This window comes from Aquarana catesbeiana, linkage group LG04, assembly GCF_042186555.1.
Source record: "Aquarana catesbeiana isolate 2022-GZ linkage group LG04, ASM4218655v1, whole genome shotgun sequence".
Lineage (NCBI taxonomy): Eukaryota > Metazoa > Chordata > Amphibia > Anura > Ranidae > Aquarana > Aquarana catesbeiana.
In genome coordinates this window covers 287,815,935-287,837,690 of record NC_133327.1, presented here as the reverse complement: position 1 = coordinate 287,837,690, position 21,756 = coordinate 287,815,935, and the positions used below count along the sequence as shown (strand labels likewise).

Sequence of the window (21,756 nt, the reverse complement as noted above, 5' to 3'; positions counted from 1 at the left end):
GGATTGCTCCGCTGAGCAGGCGGATGACAGGTCCATCTCTGCTCACTGTTCAGAGTTCCGTTCTCCTCTATGGGGAGATCGGATGAAAATGGACAGCCTGTCCATTTTCATCCAATCCACTGGACAGATGGCAAACACAGTGCCATACGTCTGTTTTCAGCGTATTTTGTCAGATTGGATGTCAGCAGAGCAGACACATGTCCGCTGACATCTGGCTCCCCATAGAGGACAATGGGTAGCCCAATCGGGTACACCTGAAAAAACAGACAGGCAGACCCGATCGGTCCGATCGTGTGAAAGGGGCCTAATAAAAAAAAGTTGTTGTTATTGTGATACCACTTATCTGTTTCTCACACATTTTGCAACTCTCGCAGTTTAAATGTCATTGCTTTGTGCAGCAAAAGAATGACACTGTTGTGTAGTTATCACCCAGGTGCTACACTAATCAAGTACTATACATCATGTGACCTGCAGCTTTAGTATATCCCTTGTCACAAGATGATTTCTATGTCATTGTATGGGGTCTATTGTTGAATGGGACTTGGTAGCAGTAGACAATACATTGGCGTTTCTCCTCTGTTATGGCTCCTTTTGTTCATCAGGGCTTAGTAGCATGTCTCAGATTTCATCTGCTGAAAAGTGATTTCACAGCGGATCACACTGACACATTCAGTGTTCATCTAAACAGGTTTGGGCTTTGCTTGCTGATGCAGCTTGAACAACATTGAGATGAAAATCATGCTGTTATTTGGTAGTGGAGACTGTCTTATGTTATGACATGGAGCAGTGGTCTCCAAACTGTGGCCCGGGGTCCAGATGCTGCCCTTTGCTTGCTTTTATCAAGCCCTTGGGGCAATAATTCATCATCTGACACCAACATTGGGGCATAGTCCCTCCCCCCACTGACCCGAATGAAGGGGCAAAATTCCTCCCCAGGACACCAGCAACGGGGGACAGTTCCTCCCAATGACACCAATGATGGGGCATAATTCTTCCCACCAAATGGCACCAAGAATGGGGCACTATTCCTCTCCCTGACACCAAAGATGGGGCATTGTTTACCCCCACTGATGCCAAGACATTTTCTACTTCCAATGGCCACAGTCCGGCCCCTGTAAAGTCTGAAGGACAGTAAACTGGCCCTTTGTTTAGAAAGTTGGGAGATCCCTGACTAGAGCTGCATGATTCTGGATAAAATGAGAATCACAATTTTTTTTTGCTTAGAACTTTTTTTATTTTAAAGATTTACAACCCATGAACATTAGGTTATCAAACAAGATAGCAATAAAATAAGACCTAGTACTCTGCTTCAATCAAATTTAAAGTGACTGTAAGGGTTCGTTTTTTTTTTTTTTTTAATAAACATATCATACTTCTCTCCACTGTGCAGCTCGTTTTGCACAGAGTGGCCCCCGAACCTGCTCTTCTGGGGTCTCCCAGGCGGCTATCGCGGCTCCTCCCAACTTCCTAGGAGAAGCGCTCTCCCGAGGGGGTTACCTTGCGGGCGCGTTCCCGAGTCCAGCATTTGGTGTCCATAGCCGCCGAATGTATGACTCGGCTCCGCGTCATTGGATTTGACCGCAGCGGGAGCAAATGGCTGCGCTGCTATCAGTTTATCGAATCAAGAGCCGAGAACCCCTGGCAGAGAGACAGAGCGTTCCCGCTGGGTCAAGTTCCAAGCCTCAGGTAAGTAAAACGGGGGGCTGGGGGGCCGGTCACTGCCAGGTGTTTTTTCACCCTAATGCATAGAATGCATTAAGGTGAAAAAACTTGAAGGTTTACATGTAATGAAAAATAATTTTAATGTGTAAAGAAATAAAACAATTATCATTAAGTTATATTAGGGTCTTTATTTCTATTTCATCTTTTAATTTTGCGCGTTTTTTCAAATGTGTGAAACGTGTAAATATATGTTAAAGCTGTAAAAATATTAATGAGCAAACCAAAAAAAAAAAAATGTTTTAATTATTAATAGTTTATAAAATAGAAGAGAATAATAATAAAAAAAAAAAATCAGGAAAATAATTAAATGGAGAAAGAGAATACGGAGTTAATAAGGCTGATTAGAGTAAATTAAGGGTTTATAAGGGGTTGAACAATTTAATAAAAAACAATTCTTTACAACAAAAAACAATACTTTAAGCCGCTGTCCTGGAACTTAAATGTGAATTGGGAGTTCTGAAGTTATTATGGCCTTGCTTGCTGTAAAATTATTGAGGTTATAGATGGCCAGGAAACAAGCATTTTCAGAAGGATGTCAGAAATGGCAGCCCTATATTTCTTCCAGTGAAGGTTTCCTTTGTGCAGCCAGGTAATATCTGCTTACATAGGTAGGCACTAACAATTCATTTTCTTCAGGGGGAATGAGTGTTTGTCAAATCATGCATGGGTATTAGTTTTTTTTTTTTAATAATTTGTATGTTATTTACACAAAGAAAGAATGACAAAATTAAAAACCAGGACACAGTATGTCATCTAGGCTATCTGTTACACAGTAAGAAAGAGGCCTGAGAGGCCTTAAAGGCTTTCTCTGAAATGCCCACTGCTCTCACATTATTACGTCTGAGTCTGTTTTCCATATCTTCTATGCGAGCGGTATTGTCTGCAGTGTGAGATTGCACATGGCGCCACTTTATCCTCCACATTGCTCATTCTCCCCTCTAAAAAGGCTGTATGATCACGCAGTTTCTGCATGTCACGCCTGACCAAGTTAACCTCCAGCTTAACCCCCTTAATCTCAGAAGTCAATGCTGTGATTGCAGTATGGTAGGAAGTGATTGCAGCCATGATATCCCTAAATGTAGAATCAGGGGCAGTCTCTGCATGAGAGGCAGATATCATGTATGCAGGGATAGGGGTCTGCATACTCCCTGTGTCCCATACTTTACATCAGCAGGATCTTCAGTCCAGGCAGACTCCGGATCCTCCACACCGTCTGTGTAACCACGTTTTTTTTTATTTTTATACAGTTTATAGGTCACATAAAAATGTGGAAAAAGTTCTGAAATGATTTCTTTGTCTCATTTTTTACATCACAGAAACCTGACATTTTAACAGGGGTGTGTAGACTTTTTATATCCCCTGTGTATTCATCATTCACACTCCATGTTCTTGTCTACCTCCTTTTTCCAATTTTGGAGCGTGGAGCAGCGGTTCTTTTCGCCAGAACCAGGGAATTAGACATTTTGCTGCATTTTAACAGATGTGGCGTAACACTCTTTTTTTTAGAATTAGGATTAGAGCACATTGTGGAATAGGTAATGCAGAGGTGTAAACTCTATGGGCATGAGGGTGTTTTTTATTTTTTATTTTTTTTGAATCCACGGTAAAATGTCTTGTCTTTCTAGAACCTCTGTATCATAGGGCATGACCAGCAAAGGTTTATGAAAAAGCCCTGTTGTGAGCAAATCCTCCAGCAAAAGGGAGTCAAGCCTGGATACATTTTAGATCTATTTGCAAAGGTCCTATACCAGCGTGAAAATGGAAGAAGCATGCCTCAACTGGGTAATTGGGCAGGAATGAATTTCCGTGCCAACTCCACCTCCCGCTCTCTCACAAAGTAAGGAGTTCGCTGTGAGCAACGAGACAATAATAGTTTATACATGGAGGTGGTGGGACTGTTTTTTGTCACGCACAAGGTATTCAAATTCCGTCAAGGATGTTGCGGGTTGCAGTTTCAGAGTTCGAAAGGGAGTGTGGCCTGGCTGTGTTCCTGTTTGAATGGCTGATGCTGGGCAATAATCCAGGGTGGAGTGAAGTCATTTCCAGGTGATGAAGGCTCTGGTTCTAGACCTCATCCTTAACAAAGGAGAAGGTCCGCTGGCGCCTTCATGGTGGTTCCTTCTAGCAGCAGCTCAGGCGGATACGAGTGCCCTTTACACAGGTAAGCTGGAGGCTACTGTACCTACTTTCATTCACCTGGGTTTGTTCCTAGGTTTCCCCCTAGCCTGCAGCTTTTGTTTCTGTAGGATAGGCATTCATCAGTTAGTGCTTATTTTATGATTGATTTCTGTAGTGTAGTGTGTGTGTTTAGAATGCATTTCACATTTCTTATTCATTTTGGTATGCTTGAGATGCTGTCTTTTTTTTTTTTTTTTTCAGATTTACAGTAATGTCTTGTGCTTTATTGACTTTGGCTGATATTCATCCCCAAGGGCATTTTAGTTTTGTCAGTGTATGCGTTGCTTAGTGAGGCAGCACATAATGAGCAATGCTTTTTCCGAAGAGATTTGTTAGACAGGAAGTTGGCTCATTATTATAGCAGACTGCTGAATGTTCTTGTCGCTGGTATCACAGATGAGGTAAATTTTGGCATCCCTTATGTTCTGTATTTTTTTCCTAATCTAGGAAAGTGGGTACAACTTATGTTGATATTAGTTTATAATATCTTTCTCCCTAATTTTTTTTTTTTTTTTTTTTTTTTTTCATTAATCACCTAAATTTTATGTGGTAAACACCTGTTTTGTCTTCTCAATTAAATAACAACAGCACTAGAGTATCAGAATAATGTTATATTATATTGATGGCTGAGAAGTCCTGTGGCTTCTAAAGTAGCCTTATATCTTCAAAATTGGACTGACTGGTTGCTACATTCATTTGTCTACTATTGTGGAGATGTTGTAGACTTCCCTGCAATTCTACACAGCATGAAATTTGCTATACAGATTTTAGTAACATTGCACAGGGGTTTCAGTACTTATATCTTGACATTTCAGTACCGTGAACCAACAGTAGTAACTCACAGCAACCAATAAAACATTAAGGCTCCATGCACACTGGGCTTAATAAAATGGCAGTTCCCTTGACAGGAAAAAAAAACCCTCGTATAGAGCCTTTTTTGTACACCGTTTAGGAGAGTTTGGCGTTTTTTCTGCCAGAAAGCACCAATTAGAAACGCAAATTAGAAGGCTTTTTTTTTCCTGCCTCTGAACGTTGAGCTTAAAATATGCCTGTAATCACCCTACTGTGCTTGTACACATAGGATAACATTGAGCTGCTTCTACAGGCAGAACACAAAACTCCTGTAAAAGCTGCGATTTATTATTTTTTTTTTAAGCCTGTGTGCATGGAGTCTTATAGGGCGTACACACGGTCGGACTTTGTTCGGACATTCCGACAACAAAATCCATGGATTTTTTCCGACGGATGTTGGCTCAAACTTGTCTTGCATACACACGGTCACACAAAGTTGTCGGAAAATCCGATCGTTCTAAACGCGGTGACGTAAAACACGTACGTCGGGACTATAAACGGGGCAGTGGCCAATAGCTTTCATCTCTTTATTTATTCTGAGCATGCGTGGCACTTTGTCCGTCGGATTTGTGTACACACGATCGGAATTTCCGACAACGGATTTTGTTGTCGGAAAATTTTATCTCCTGCTCTCCAACTTTGTGTGTCGGAAAATCCGATGGAAAATGTCCGATGGAGCCCACACACGGTCGGAATTTCCGACAACACGCTCCGATCGGACATTTTCCATCGGAAAATCCGACCGTGTGTACGGGGCATTACAGTGTTCCTAAACCCACAACAGTAAAATCAGTTTGTATATGCAGTAAAGCATGTGTATACTCACAGTGGAACCTAAGGGGTTAAAGTGATACTAAAGGATCATTTTTTATTTTTTTTTAAATAACAAACATGTCATACTTGCCTCCACTGTGCAGCTCGTTTTGCACAGAGTGGCCCCAAACATCCATTTCTCGGGTCCCTCGGCGGCTCTTGTGGCTCCTCCCCGCATTAGATAACCCCCTAGGAGAAGCACTCTCACGGGGGGGTTACCTTGCGGGCGTACTCCCGAGTCCAGCATTCGGCGTCCATAGAGGCGGAATGCAGGACTCAGCCCCACCCCCAGCGCACACGTCATTGGATTTGATTGACAACAGCGGGAGCCAATGGATATGCTGCTATCAAACTATCTAATCAAGAGCCGGGAACCTGTGGAGAGCAGGACGGCAGGGATGCGACAACTGAAATTCAGGGCTCAGGTAAGTAAAACGGGGGGGCTAGGGGGCCGGTGACTGTCAGGTGTTTTTTCACCTTAATGCATTAAGGTGAAAAAACGCGTACCTTTACAACCCCTTTAATCATCTGCATTGTGTAAAAAGGCTGTTTGTTCCTGTATTCTCTGATCCTCCCCTTCTTCCACAGTCCCCAATCCATCTCCAGACAGAACAGAGCCTTTGGAGTCACTCTGCACATGATCAGTTTGGTGTGTATTGATGGGTATATAGCCACAAGTGGGAAAGACCTTCTGTAATAAGTGGTCACAAGGAGCTGGTAAGCAGCCATTCTGATGAGGTGGAGGTTTTCTTTGAAATTCACATATTACTTTGGTGAAAGTGATAAGCACTGAGAGATTCATTGGACATTATATTCTATGGACTTTCCTTTATGTGTTCCCTTTGTTCACTCATTTTTACAGTTTTTTTTTTTTATTTTAGCACAACTTATTTTTGGATTATTGGTGTGTAGTGCTAGAGCGTTTTTTTTTTTCCTTTTTTTTTTTCTTGGGAGGATGCATGTGATCAGCACAGGGCCAATCAGCGCTGTCCAGTCAGAGGGTCAAAAATATTTAGCAGTTTATATTTAATAAATAATTGCATTTCCATGTTCTGTGTACTGTGGGAGACCAGCTATAATGCAGGGTCCTGGGTTTAGTAAGTTCTACCCAGATTTTTTTTTTTTTTTTTTTTTTTTCTTTGTAGTTTTGGATCTAGTGATGAAGACTTACAATGTCATGGCAGGTTTTATTGCTGTTTGTATTCTTATTGGGGTGCTTCATCCTCAAAATGTGACAGTTGTCACCAGAAAAGAGCAGAGGAGAAGTCTGCTTGTGGGAACTTCATTTTCAGTTGACGCACTAAATGCTGGGAGTTCTGCTTCATTGGGGGTGGGGGGGGGGGTCTCCTTCATCCTACCGTGTCGCCTCAATAGGGGGCATAGACAGAATTTATAATTTGATAGAGGTTTGACTGGAACTAAACCTGCCCATACTGTACACAGTTGGATTTTTGTTTTTTTTTGTTTTTTTTTTATATTCAGCCTGCGCGCTAAGAAAATAATCAAAAGCATCTTTCCATCCGTGCTATACAGTAGGTATGGTCTCCCTTGCCAGCTATTGTGATCTAACAGCCGCCACCAGCAGCTATCAGAATATCCGAATAGTGGCTGCATCTGATTCAATGCTGCTGCTGTTTTGCTGTCCATTCTTGGTTTTTCTATAGAAGGATTACAGACTGGAGGGAATAGAGCGAATTTGCAGTGTATGACAAGTTTAACTGTGGTTAGCTGGTGTGTGGTAAAACACCACCTTGCTCTCTGACATATGTTCTTAAAAGAGAAGTATGGACTGAAAAAAACCAAATGTTTATCCTCGCCTAGGTGGATGCAGCATTGATCCGATGCTGAAAAAAGTGCAGCGCTGGATATATACAAAACCCAAATAAATAGTGCTAATAAAAGATTATTATATATGAACCATGTACATTGAAAAAAATCAAGCACAAATCTATGCATCCATAAAAAAGAAGTGCTTCACCATAAGAATACGTGTGTGGTTAATACCACCATAGTGACATATCTGAGTAAAATTCAAAAATACAAAACAAAACAAAAGTGTCCATAGGAGGTTAATGTTTGAAGTGACTTTGTTGTGGAGATAAATTCGTGACTGTCACCGTGATGTACGCCCGTCACCTAATGTAGATTAAAGGCTTACCAGACAGCCTCTGATCAGAGGCATAATAGCATCAACTCGTGGTGATGTCCTCACAGGGAAATGAACCTCTTCCAGGGTGGTGGATATATGTCAGCAAACGATCTCCATAAGCCTCCAGACAGCAACCCAATGAAGAAAAATCACTCCCAAATATTCAAGGGGAAAAGAAAGGAAACTCCAGTAGTGCAGAGCGTTATGACTTTCCTTTATTAAAAATCGCCGCATCGGCATCCATAAAACTTTATCCTTGCAAGGACGTATATTAAAACCAACTCAGCTCCAAAACTAAACTCCGCGCATGCGCCGTCGGTACAAGCGTGTTTACCCTACGGCCGTTTCGTCAGAAATGACATCATCAGGTGCCCCTGATGATGTCATTTCTGACGAAACGGCCGTAGGGTAAACACGCTTGTACCGACGGCGCATGCGCGGAGTTTAGTTTTGGAGCTGAGTTGGTTTTAATATACGTCCTTGCAAGGATAAAGTTTTATGGATGCCGATGCGGCGATTTTTAATAAAGGAAAGTCATAACGCTCTGCACTACTGGAGTTTCCTTTCTTTTCCCCTTGAATATTTGGGAGTGATTTTTCTTCATTGGGTTGCTGTCTGGAGGCTTATGGAGATCGTTTGCTGACATATATCCACCACCCTGGAAGAGGTTCATTTCCCTGTGAGGACATCACCACGAGTTGATGCTATTATGCCTCTGATCAGAGGCTGTCTGGTAAGCCTTTAATCTACATTAGGTGACGGGCGTACATCACGGTGACAGTCACGAATTTATCTCCACAACAAAGTCACTTCAAACATTAACCTCCTATGGACACTTTTGTTTTGTTTTGTATTTTTGAATTTTACTCAGATATGTCACTATGGTGGTATTAACCACACACGTATTCTTATGGTGAAGCACTTCTTTTTTATGGATGCATAGATTTGTGCTTGATTTTTTTCAATGTACATGGTTCATATATAATAATCTTTTATTAGCACTATTTATTTGGGTTTTGTATATATCCAGCGCTGCACTTTTTTCTGTATTTATCTATTAGTGCCCTTTATCAAGGTTATAGTGCTTAGCTGCAGGATATTCTTTCACAGGATTGTTTTATTCACTTTGAAATTGATTTACACACCTAGCGCGAATTTTTTCTTTTATAAATATTGATCCGATGCTGCAGCTGTCCCCTGTCAGCTGTACACTGAAAACAGCGATCAATCACCACTGGTTGCTCAGTTCTCTGCTCTGAGCAGAGAGCCGTGTCTCAGGCTCTCAGCAATGTCAGTAATGTTAGCGGGGGTGATGTTAGCGGACAGCAGACTTTAGCCTGCTGTCCGCTGAAAAAGGGTCACAGGAGTGCAGCGCAAACTGCACTCCTGTGACTTACAGGAGAAGTAGAGCCAAAATGGCTTTCTATACTTTGAATGGAATTATTGGATGTCTCATCAATGCTAGAGATTGCAGGGACTTCTCATAGCCAGTAGTGATATCGAGCACCATGTAGCTTTAATAATATATAAAAAAAATCTGTGCTATGGTGCAATCTATAAGGTGAACGGCACGGCAGCTTTCACATACAGGCAGTATACATAACCCACATAGATAAATAAATAAAATGTGTAGCGCCACTATAATTTATAAAATATGGTGCAGCAAAAAAAAACCCAAAGCAAATGTTTATTGGCAATAAAAAACAATCATGTAAAGAAAAAAAAAAAAGAAGTAAAAAGTCCCTAATAAAAAGATGAAGTCTTGTGCAAAGATCATGAAGAGAAGATTTGACACCTTCAAAAGTCTAAATAGTTCTCTTCAAAATGTGTACAGAGGCCAGCTATCACCTCCCTGTGGGATCAACACTCACTGGAACCAATGGCTGCCATTACAACAGCATATGCGCCTGTGACTTTAAGTCAGACATCCACAGCTGGTTTAAAAACTTCACCCAATAACTGCATCAGAATGCACCTCTCTAATAGTGTAGTAATTAATGTGAATTCGTTATAACTTAAAAGCCTGTATAAAAACAGCAAATGACTTGCATAGAAAGCTGCTGCCAGCCCAGGATTGCACAGTGGCATGACGTCAGCACCAGCAGCTCCACCCTAACGTTTCGTCCAATAGGACCTTCACAGTGGATTTGATGACTGTGTGCAGAATCTAGTATATTTCTGTGGTTCCATTTTGGGTATTGCACATTCAGCATTAAGTCACAACAACCAGAAGCTCAGTAATAAGTAAAAGCATTTTTCTGATTGGTCCAAATTGCATGCCGCTGTTTTGGTAAGGTGTTATTTTATAAGCCCCTGGATCTTGTTCTGTGTTTTAACAAGGTGTTTTTTGTTTTGTTTTTATTCTCAGAATATGACTACATCTGACTGCCTGTAGCCTCCCTGGCAACTTCCAGTTTGACTGTGCTTAGAAGATTCATCGTACTGATAGTGGGATTTCCTCTTACTATTGCAATGTCCCTGCAACCTCTCACCTGCCATCATGAACCGTTATACAACTATCAAACAGCTTGGAGATGGCACATATGGCTCAGTTCTTCTTGCACGAAGCACAGAGTCTGGAGAACTGGTTGCTATTAAAAAGTGAGTACCTCTACACCGGTTTGGTATAGTACTGGTGTGGACCAGAGCAATTTTTAAATTTCTGTTATGGGTCTATTATTTAGCAGTAACTTTTGTCAGTACTCGGCGTAATTCCGGTCAAAACCTAACCAAGCTAAAATCTACTCCCACATCCATTTTAAGCCTATTCTATCTACCCTGAAAAAGGAAAGAAGTCTATACTTGCCTATTTTGAAGTCTCTCCGGTCTGATCACATGACCGGCTTCCAGCGCTAGCTTCAGTGTAAAGGAGGGACAGCTGACAATGGCTGCCCCATAGTAAGCCTATGGGTGATGTCATCTGCAGCCGTTGTTGCTTGTATCACCTCCTCACTGAAGCCGCAGCTGAAGAGTGAGATCACGTGACCGTATCAGAGTGACTTCAGAATAGGTAAGTATACACACATTCCTTTTACAGGCTAGATAGAGTCGGCTTAGAATGGGGGTGGGAGTAGATTTAAGCTTAGTTAGGTTTTGACTGAAATTTCGCCTTGCGATAACCATGTAATACATGTACCGTGAGGGGGAAAAAAAGTATTTGATCCCTTGCTGATTTTGTACGTTTGCACACTGACAAATAATCAGTCTATATTTTTAGTGGTAAGTTTATTTTAACAGTGTGATACAGAATAACAACAAAAATATCCATAAAAACGCATTTCTAAAAAGTTGTTAGAAATTGATTTACATTTTCATGGGTGACATAAGTATTTGATCCTCTATCAATCAGAAAGATTTCTGGCTCCCAGGTGTCTTCTATACAGGAAACGAGCTGAGATTAGGAGCACACCCTTAAAGGGATTGCTCCTAATCTCAGTTTGTTACCTGTATAAAAGACACCTGTCCACAGAAGCAATCAGTCAGATTCCAATCTCTCCACCATGGCCAAGACCAAAGAGCTGTTCAAGGATGTTGGGGACAAGATTGTAGACCTATACAAGGCTGGAATGGGCTACAAGACCATCGCCAAGCAGCTTGGTGAGAGTGTGACAAGAGTTGGTGCGATTATTCGCAAATGGAAGAAACACAAAATAACTGTCATTCTCCCTCGGTCTTAGGCTCCATGCAGGATCTCACCTCGTGGAGTTTCAATGATCATGAGAACGGTGAGGAATCGGCCCAGAACTACACGGGAGAATCTTGTCCATGATCTTTAAGAGGAAGCAAACCCTGATGGGTTTTACTTCCTCTTTTGGTTCCTGCAAAGTAAAAGCATAATGGGCTAGTGAGTGTTAAAGCAGTATTGAACCCAAAATCAAAAATGTAATAATACTGCAGCTTACTAATCATTTGATGTGGTGGTTGCAATTGTTTCTTTTTTTGGTTTCTTGTTTTCACCTGGTGATTTACACTTCCCGTATTAAGCGTGCTCCCACTCCTGGATGAATGAGCACAGGGGGTATCTTTGGACAACAGCATCGTCAGTCTGGGGGGGAGGGGAGTGTTGGATGTACTAACAGATTTAGATACACTAACACATTGAGGCTGAACAGCTAATACTTTATTGGCAGTTACAACAAACAGGTTTTTTTTCCTTTTGAGAATACAGATTTTACGCAAATTTAAAGATGACCATTGTAAGCACCCAGTCAGTAGTAAATAGTTTTCTCTCAACCCTATAACTGCAACATCTGCAGAACAGCTTGTCCTGTTGAACAACAGACGTCCTGGCCAGATCACCGGATGAAAGTACAGGAAAGAAATCCTAACAGATGAAACTAATGAAGCCATTACATCTAAGAATTGATAAGCTGCAATATAATGTCTGCTTTTGAGTTTAATACTGTCTTAACATTAACCATATTTTGAAACGAAATCTGACCATACACACCTAGATTTTATATTGTTCAACCTGCAGCCTGAGCAAAAAAGATCTAACAGATTTCTCCATCCACGCTAAGCAGCATGGATGAACAAATCTCTCACTGTGACAACTGTATTCTGGCAGCCATTGCTACTGGTTGTCAGAAAAGACAAACCGTGCCTGCATTTAATTGGATGCAGGCGCTCTTCGGCCAACAATTTTCGGCTTATCTCCTTTGATTTTTCAATCGAAGGATGTCGGGCGATAGAGTGCTGGCAGAGTCACACATGGAGAAAACTTTGGTAGGTTCATCAGAAGCCAACCAAACTTTGCTCTATGTATGACCAGCCTAATGCCCTGTACACACGTTCGGACATTGATCGGACATTACGACAACAAAATCCATGGATTTTTTCCGACGGATCTTGGCTCAAACTTGTCTTGCATATACACGGTCGCACAAAGTTGTCGGAAAATCCGATCGTTCTGAACACAGTGACGTAAAACACGTACGTCGGTACTATAAACGGGGCAGTAGCCAATAGCTTTTGTCTCTTAATTTATTCTGAACAGGCAGGGGACGCAGATACATTTACAAATTCATTAACAAAACAATGATGAAGTGACTCAAAGATGGGGAACTTAACAATATAATAGGGTTATAGGTAATGTTATTTATAATAACAGCAACAAATAGAGTGTAATGAAAGTAGAGTGATAATGTACAGTTAATGGTTCTACAAATTATAAAGAAGGTAAATCAATTTTTTAAAGGATATAAGTAAAAAGTATTGTTTGGGATATTTATAACATAGTAATTATAATAGCCAAATTGTTTCAGGCCAATAGGGGATGAGCATTAACGGGAGAGAGATAAGATGTAATAAAGCGTTATAAGACGAAGAGGGGGAGGGGAAAGGGGGAAAAAAGAAGGGGGGGGGGGAGAGGGAAGGGGAAAAAGATGGGAAGGAAAGGGGGAGGGGGGGGGCGAAAGGGGGGAAGGGAAAGAAAGAGGAAGGGGGGGGGAGGGGATGGAAAAGTGGTGGGGAAAGGAAAGGCGAAGAGAGCAGAAGGCATTGGAGGCGAAAAATAAATACCGAGATACAGATACTATAGGAAGGGTTTGTAACTGAGCATTTCATTTAACCCTGGATAAACTGTGGCCTTTAATAGGTAGATCCATCGTGATTCCAGTTGCAAAAGCTTTTGATCATTACTCCCCCCTCTACCATCAGGGGGAATATGTTCAAGAGCTCTTAATGTAATCGTATTTAAACTAAATCCATGGAATAGTCCGACATGGCAGCTAATTGGTGTCTCCATTTTTCGTTTCTTAATAAGGGAAATGTGATCATTGATTCTCTTGTGAAACGGACGTTTTGTTTTCCCAATATAAAAGCAATTGCATGTACATTGCATGAGCTAGACGATACCTACAGACTGACATGTTACTCTATATTTGATTGAGTGGACTCGTCCATTGGGTAGTCTCACTGCATTATTGTTTGGTAGGAAGCGGCATTTATCGAATTTTCCACAGGAAAAACGTGCCTGGGTGTTGACTAAGTGGCAAGGGATTGTGATAATGGCTATGAGTGAGACGATCCTTGAGATGTGATCTGAGGTTGTTTTTCAACATATTTGTTGGCGATCGGGTCTGCTAATAAAAGTGGCCAATACTTTTCAATGATCCGTCTTACTTGTTTGTGCTGCTTAGTATATGAGGTAATAATTCTAACAGATTGAGAATTGTCTCTAGTCTTTTTTTTTTTTTTTTTTTATGGATCAAAGTGTTTCTAGCCTGAATTTTTGTCCTATTGAGTGGTTTCTTAAGACTACTGTGGGTGTAGCCTCTCTCACGTAAACGATCATATAGGAGATTTGCTTCATTTAGAAAGTCACTATCCCGGCTGCAGTTGCGTCGCAGTCTTAGATATTGACTGTAGGGAATACTATTGATCAAAGATTTGGGATGGGAACTTGATGCATGTAAAACTGCATTGGTTGCTGATGGTTTCCTATATAGGGTAGTACCCAAGGATCCATCAGGTTCCACAAAAATCTGAATATCGAGGAAGTTAACAGATTTTTTGTCAAATGACATGGTAAACTTGAGATTGTAGGTATTGTTGCCAATGATGGTCATAAAGTCCATCAATTCTTGCTGGGAGCCTGTCCATATCATCAGTATGTCATCTATATATCGATGGAAAGTCATCACATAATCCAAGTATTTTTTTATATCCTCTCTTGTAGGGCTGGGAGATTCTCTTAAAAAAAACTCGATTCACAATTCGAATCGAGTTTTTTTTTTTTTTTTTTTTTGTTTTTTTTTGGAAACCGCACCGGTCCTGAGGCGCTGCGGGCATGAACTTTTAGGCGAGGCTACGGCTTCGGCCTAGTCCGTGGCATCCGGCCTCACGGACTAGGCCGAAGCCATGGCCTCACCTAAAAACTCCTTGCCCGCAGCTCTTCAAGCCCGGCGTGGTGTCAGCGCCGGTCCGGAGGCGCTGCGGGCATGAGTTTTTAGGCGAGGCCGTGGCTTCGGCCTAGTCCGCGGCGTCCGGCCGTAACCGCGGACTAGGCCGAAGCCGCGGCCTCGTCTAAAAACTCATGCCCGCAGCGCCTCGGGACCAGCGCGGTGAAAAAAAAAAATCTAAAAAAATCGATTTACTTAAATTTTGAATCGATTTTTTTTCCCAGCCCTACTCTCTCTTGCGAATAAGTCTCTCTCCCACCCCCACAGGTACAGGTTGGCATACGATGGGGCACATCGAGTCCCCATCGCAACCCCCTGCACCTGGAGGTAGTGGGAGGAGCCAAACACATTTCTAGTAAGGATAAATTTTAACAAATCCAATATGAATGTGTTATACTTATCAGCAATGTGGCCGCATTCACTCAAATGTTCTGCCACAACTCTGAGTCCAAGTTCATGTGGAATAGTATTGTATAGACTCTCCACATCTATAGTTACAAGCCATGCATTTTTGGGAACTGTAATACCTTCAATCAGTTTGATGAGATCAATTGTGTCTTGAACAAATGAAAACAAAGATTTAACATGGGAGCTCAAGTAAGTGTCTATTAAACTGCTAGCATTTTCCGTCAAGCACCCACATCCTGAGATAATGGGCCCACCAGGGGGATTTGTTAAGATTTGTGGACCTTTTGGTAGGGCATAGAAAGTCGGAACTATTGGTCCCTGAGTATTGAGATAAGACCAAGTCTGTTTATCAATTAAACTTTCAGATAACTCCTTAGCGATAATGTTCCTGTACTCTCTGTAATATGATTCAATAATTGTTTGAGAAATAGGTCTGTACCATTCACAATGTTAGAGTGTGGTGATCTCCCACGCTGCCCCCTTGTGTTCTGAAGGGGAACACACTGATCAGCGTTCTCAGCCATTGCTGATCGGATGCTGGTTTTCCATATAGGTCTGGTCTTACAGGACAGCTGTAGACACTGACTGAATGTTGGTTCTTGTTGAACCGGCAGATACCAGCCAATTTTGGCCGTGTGTACTTTGTTTAAGCCCTAACACAGATAATCTGCTGCATTATCACCTCAGTCTTCACCTGGAACCTCTGCACTGATTGCGTGCTATATCTTGTTACCAGATAAAACTCAACTACAGAAGCAGAGTGTTTACTCTTCCATATTTCTTTCCTGAAATAGTTGTCATGCCCTGAAAAGCTGCAGTTGTACATGCCCTGTAAATACAGGGGACATTATATAAATAATACAAAATACTGGGGAGTACTATGGAGTTAATTTACTAAAACTGAAGAGTGCAGAATTTGGTGGGGCTCTGCATAGAAATCAATCATCAGCTTCTAACTTTAGCGTGTTCAATTAAGCTTTGCCAAAAAACCTGGAAGCTGATTGGAGACTGCACGCCAGGCCTTCTCGTCCAACATCAGTGCCTGACCCCACAAATGAACTTCTGGAAGAATGGTCAAACATTCCCATAGACACACTCCTAAACCTTGTGGACAGCCTTCCCAGAAGAGTAGAAGAGTTGAAGCTGTTATAGCTGCAAAGGGTGGGCCAACTCAATATTGAACCCTACGGACTAAGACTGGGATGCCATTAAAGTTCATGTGCGTGTAAAAGCAGGTGTACTATAGGTGTTGTTGCTACAATAATAGAAGGCTGGTTGTATTAATGAGGAACTGCAGTCTGCTAACATCATTTGTAATAAAAACATCTTTGCCATTCTGAAGCTTCCCTCCAACCACTTTGCATATTATTTTATATATTCTGTGATTCTGTACTTGCCAAATATGCTGCAGAAATCTCCCTCCACTGAGTCTGGCTGCATCGATTTTAACAGTGGGCAGTTGAATCTGCTGCCTATTCACTTCCTGAATTTACACAGAGGCACACCTCCAGCTCTGCAGCTTTCATCGGCCCTCTTATGACTCATCTCTCCTCCCTTCCTGGCCAACTCTAATGAGTGAGAGAGCTGTGCATGATGTCATACCCCTAGGATTTTTACCAGACAAACAGGAAGTGGGCTGTATAAGGTATTTACTAGCAGAAAAAAAAATGTTTTACTATCCAAAATTAAAACAACAAGGGCAGAAGATTTAATAGATGGAAAGATGAAAAAATTACTGAACGTCCGCTTTAATCTCAACACTTGAATTCCTATGCAGCTGAGAACAGAGAGTATGTGATTATAATGTTTTTTTTTTTTTTTTTTTTTTATATTCATATACAAATGTGTTCCATTTTTGATTTATATTTTAAGGTGAAAGGGGTTGTTTTACAAGGTAAGGATTTACAATCACTTCCTACTATATTATATACAGTATTTATACATTTTGTTACGTTCTTTCCTTTAACAGAATGAAAAGGAAATTTTACTCCTGGGAAGAATGCATGAATCTTCGTGAGCTAAAGGTAAGCTTCCTCTGGAGTAGATGAAATTTGAGTGGTGAAAATCAACCTGAACAATAAAGTAGAGATCAAAGATCATTAGAGTGCTAAGAAAAACAAATGAACTAGCAAGGCCCCAACAAAAAGCAGGGAAGAATGAAGAAAATATAGTAAAACAAATGTCACTATAAAAGTATAAACTTTGCCTACCTTAAAAGTAAGCTTAAAAAAAAAAAATAATTTTGGCACTTGCGTTCACAATTTTTTTTTTCCATGTCTGGAGAGTATTTGGTCTGATGCAGGAGTTCATCCTGAAGGCAGAACGACTTGTACCACAGGCTTACTTGCTAGACTAGTTTCAGGCCTGGCTGTTTGGTCTGATTTCTGGTCCAACAGGCTGGGTTGAGTTCTGGTCAGTGTAAGTGGTATGTAGGGCAGTGTACAGGGGTCAGTAATATGTAGGGCAATGTACAGGGGTCAGTAATATGTAGGGCAGTGTACAGGGGTCAGTAATCTGTAGGGCAATGTACAGGGGTCAGTAATCTGTAGGGCAATGTACAGGGGTCAGTAATCTGTAGGGCAAGGTACAGGGGTCAGTAATCTGTAGGGCAAGGTACAGGGGTCAGTAATCTGTAGGGCAGTGTATGGGGGTCAGTAATCTGTAGGGCAGTGTATGGGGGTCAGTAATCTGTAGGGCAAGGTACAGGGGTCAGTAATCTGTAGGGCAGTGTATGGGGGTCAGTAATCTGTAGGGCAGTGTACGGGGGTCAGTAATCTGTAGGGCAGTGTACGGGGGTCAGTAATCTGTAGGGCAGTGTACGGGGGTCAGTAATCTGTAGGGCAGTGTACGGGGGTCAGTAATCTGTAGGGCAGTGTACGGGGGTCAGTAATCTGTAGGGCAGTGTACGGGGGTCAGTAATCTGTAGGGCAGTGTACGGGGGTCAGTAATCTGTAGGGCAGTGTACGGGGGTCAGTAATCTGTAGGGCAGTGTACGGGGGTCAGTAATCTGTAGGGCAGTGTACGGGGGTCAGTAATCTGTAGGGCAGTGTACGGGGGTCAGTAATCTGTAGGGCAGTGTACGGGGGGCAGTAATCTGTAGGGCAGTGTACAAGGGTCATTAATATGTAGGGCAGTGTACAGGAGTCAGTAATATGTAGGGCAATGTACAGGGGTCAGTAATATGTAGGGCAATGTACAGGGGTCAGTAATCTGTAGGGCAGTGTACGGGGGTCAGTAATCTGTAGGGCAGTGTACGGGGGTCAGTAATCTGTAGGGCAGTGTACGGGGGTCAGTAATCTGTAGGGCAGTGTACGGGGGTCAGTAATCTGTAGGGCAGTGTACGGGGGTCAGTAATCTGTAGGGCAGTGTACGGGGGTCAGTAATCTGTAGGGCAGTGTACGGGGGGCAGTAATCTGTAGGGCAGTGTACAAGGGTCATTAATATGTAGGGCAGTGTACAGGAGTCAGTAATATGTAGGGCAATGTACAGGGGTCAGTAATATGTAGGGCAATGTACAGGGGTCAGTAATCTGTAGGGCAGTGTACGGGGGTCAGTAATCTGTAGGGCAGTGTACGGGGGTCAGTAATCTGTAGGGCAGTGTACGGGGGTCAGTAATCTGTAGGGCAGTGTACGGGGGTCAGTAATCTGTAGGGCAGTGTACGGGGGTCAGTAATCTGTAGGGCAGTGTACGGGGGTCAGTAATCTGTAGGGCAGTGTACGGGGGGCAGTAATCTGTAGGGCAGTGTACAAGGGTCATTAATATGTAGGGCAGTGTACAGGAGTCAGTAATATGTAGGGCAATGTACAGGGGTCAATAATATGTAGGGCAATGTACAGGGGTCAGTAATCTGTAGGGCAGTGTACGGGGGTCAGTAATCTGTAGGGCAGTGTACGGGGGTCAGTAATCTGTAGGGCAGTGTACGGGGGTCAGAAATATGTAGGGCAGTGTACAAGGGTCATTAATATGTAGGGCAGTGTACAGGAGTCAGTAATATGTAGGGCAATGTACAGGGGTCAGTAATATGTAGGGCAGTGTACAGGGGTCAGTAATCTGTAGGGCAGTGTACGGGGGTCAGTAATCTGTAGGGCAGTGTACAGGGGTCAGTAATCTGTAGGGCAGTGTACGGGGGTCAGTAATCTGTAGGGCAGTGTACGGGGGTCAGTAATCTGTAGGGCAGTGTACGGGGGTCAGTAATCTGTAGGGCAGTGTACGGGGGTCAGTAATCTGTAGGGCAGTGTACGGGGGTCAGTAATCTGTAGGGCAGTGTACGGGGGTCAGTAATCTGTAGGGCAGTGTACGGGGGTCAGTAATCTGTAGGGCAGTGTACGGGGGTCAGTAATCTGTAGGGCAGTGTACGGGGGTCAGTAATCTGTAGGGCAGTGTACGGGGGTCAGTAATCTGTAGGGCAGTGTACGGGGGTCAGAAATATGTAGGGCAGTGTACAAGGGTCATTAATATGTAGGGCAGTGTACAGGAGTCAGTAATATGTAGGGCAATGTACAGGGGTCAGTAATATGTAGGGCAGTGTACAGGGGTCAGTAATCTGTAGGGCAGTGTACGGGGGTCAGTAATCTGTAGGGCAGTGTACGGGGGTCAGTAATCTGTAGGGCAGTGTACGGGGGTCAGTAATCTGTAGGGCAGTGTACGGGGGTCAGTAATCTGTAGGGCAGTGTACGGGGGTCAGTAATCTGTAGGGCAGTGTACGGGGGTCAGTAATCTGTAGGGCAGTGTACGGGGGTCAGTAATCTGTAGGGCAGTGTACGGGGGTCAGTAATCTGTAGGGCAGTGTACGGGGGTCAGTAATCTGTAGGGCAGTGTACGGGGGTCAGTAATCTGTAGGGCAGTGTACGGGGGGCAGTAATCTGTAGGGCAGTGTACGGGGGGCAGTAATCTGTAGGGCAGTGTACAAGGGTCATTAATATGTAGGGCAGTGTACAGGAGTCAGTAATATGTAGGGCAATGTACAGGGGTCAGTAATATGTAGGGCAATGTACAGGGGTCAGTAATCTGTAGGGCAGTGTACGGGGGTCAGTAATCTGTAGGGCAGTGTACGGGGGTCAGTAATCTGTAGGGCAGTGTACGGGGGTCATTAATATGTAGGGCAGTGTACAGGAGTCAGTAATATGTAGGGCAATGTACAGGGGTCAGTAATATGTAGGGCAATGTACAGGGGTCAGTAATCTGTAGGGCAGTGTACGGGGGTCAGTAATCTGTAGGGCAGTGTACGGGGGTCAGTAATCTGTAGGGCAGTGTACGGGGGTCAGAAATATGTAGGGCAGTGTACGGGGGTCAGAAATATGTAGGGCAGTGTACGGGGGTCAGTAATCTGTAGGGCAGTGTACAAGGGTCATTAATATGTAGGGCAGTGTACAGGGGTCAGTAATATGTAGGGCAGTGTACAGGGGTCAGTAATATGTAGGGCAGTGTACAGGGGTCAGTAATATGTAGGGCATTTTCAAGATGGGGAAAAAAATGTAGGTTAATATAAACCTATTGCTCTAAAAAAAAGATTGCAGTAAATATACAAAGGTTGTGATTGAATGTTTGATCCCTCCTTTACTTCTTTTTACATGGTTATGTTTGCAGGCATACTATGCAACTTATGGTAATAACTGTGAAAGATTTATATGCCTATTTTTTTTTTTTTTTCTAGTCACTGAGGAAGCTTAATCATCCAAATGTTATTAAACTTAAGGAAGTTATCCGAGAAAATGATCAACTGTACTTTGTATTTGAATACATGAAGGAAAATCTGTACCAGCTAATGAAAGACCGGTATGTGCTTCAGTAACCTGATACAGCCTGTTCTTTAGACACTTGAAAGCCTAGGCTAATGTTTTTCCTACAATCAATACACATTAAATGAATGTGATAAGCTTAAAGCTGTTTTGTGGTAGAATACAAACACTTACATGAGACTTGTCAGGGATCCAGTGATGTCCAGCCTGCAGATTTTCTCCCTTCACTTCCTGGTCTCACAGGAGACACAGGCGGAAGCCATTGGCTCCCACTGCTGTCAATTAAATCTTGTGAGGAGGGAGCAGGGGGCATGGACGAACCTCACTGTGTGTGTGTGTCTATGGACGCAAACAGCCCAGCTTGGGAGCATGCCCGCACTGGTGCCCCCATAGTACACAACTTGCTATGTGGATACCTGCAGGAAGAAGGAGCAAACTGCGTCAGCGGGGGACTTCAGAAGAGGAGGTAAGGGACTGCTCTATGCAATACTATTGCACAGAGCAGGCAACTATAACCTCTTTTTTTTAATGTAATAAAAAGGCTTTAATATCACTTTAATGGCCCTGTAATCTGTTTTCCATGAATGGTTTCTTGCGTCCATGAGCTCTCAAACCTCTCCTTTTCCCCCTCCCTTTTATTTGAAATCAGCAGTGCACATGAGTTGCAAGTGTGTGTGTGATGAACTCAGCGTCAAACCCTGGCCACCTTCACCAACTTGTGACAAATGGCTGGTCAAATTCGCACCGCACCGTCACTGATACGCAATGATAGCACTCTCCGCCTCACCCTGCACAAAGTTTCCCCAGCTCATGGACAACAATCCTAAATGCCTGCAACTGAGAACAATTATTTCTGGGTTTTATTAACTACGCAGTTAACTCTTTATTCTGCTACCAGATATTTTTATTGTAAAATATCAAACATTCACAATATTGGCAATAACCATTATGACTTTAAATAAATGTCTGTAATACACACTGTAGGGCTCTTCA

General features: G+C 42.7%; 1 protein-coding gene across 2 annotated transcripts in view; it reads left to right on the top strand.

Annotated features, from left to right (window-relative positions):
• CILK1 (ciliogenesis associated kinase 1) overlaps positions 1–21,756 on the top strand; it is a 67,306-nt gene that overhangs the window by 2,187 nt on the left and 43,363 nt on the right. For both annotated transcript variants that reach the window (XM_073626665.1, XM_073626664.1), the window contains exons 2-4: positions 10,083–10,315; positions 16,994–17,048; positions 20,679–20,800. In XM_073626665.1, the coding sequence (XP_073482766.1) occupies positions 10,215–10,315; positions 16,994–17,048; positions 20,679–20,800 (278 nt within the window). In that variant the 5' untranslated portion in view covers positions 10,083–10,214. The remainder of the gene's footprint in view (positions 1–10,082; positions 10,316–16,993; positions 17,049–20,678; positions 20,801–21,756) is intronic.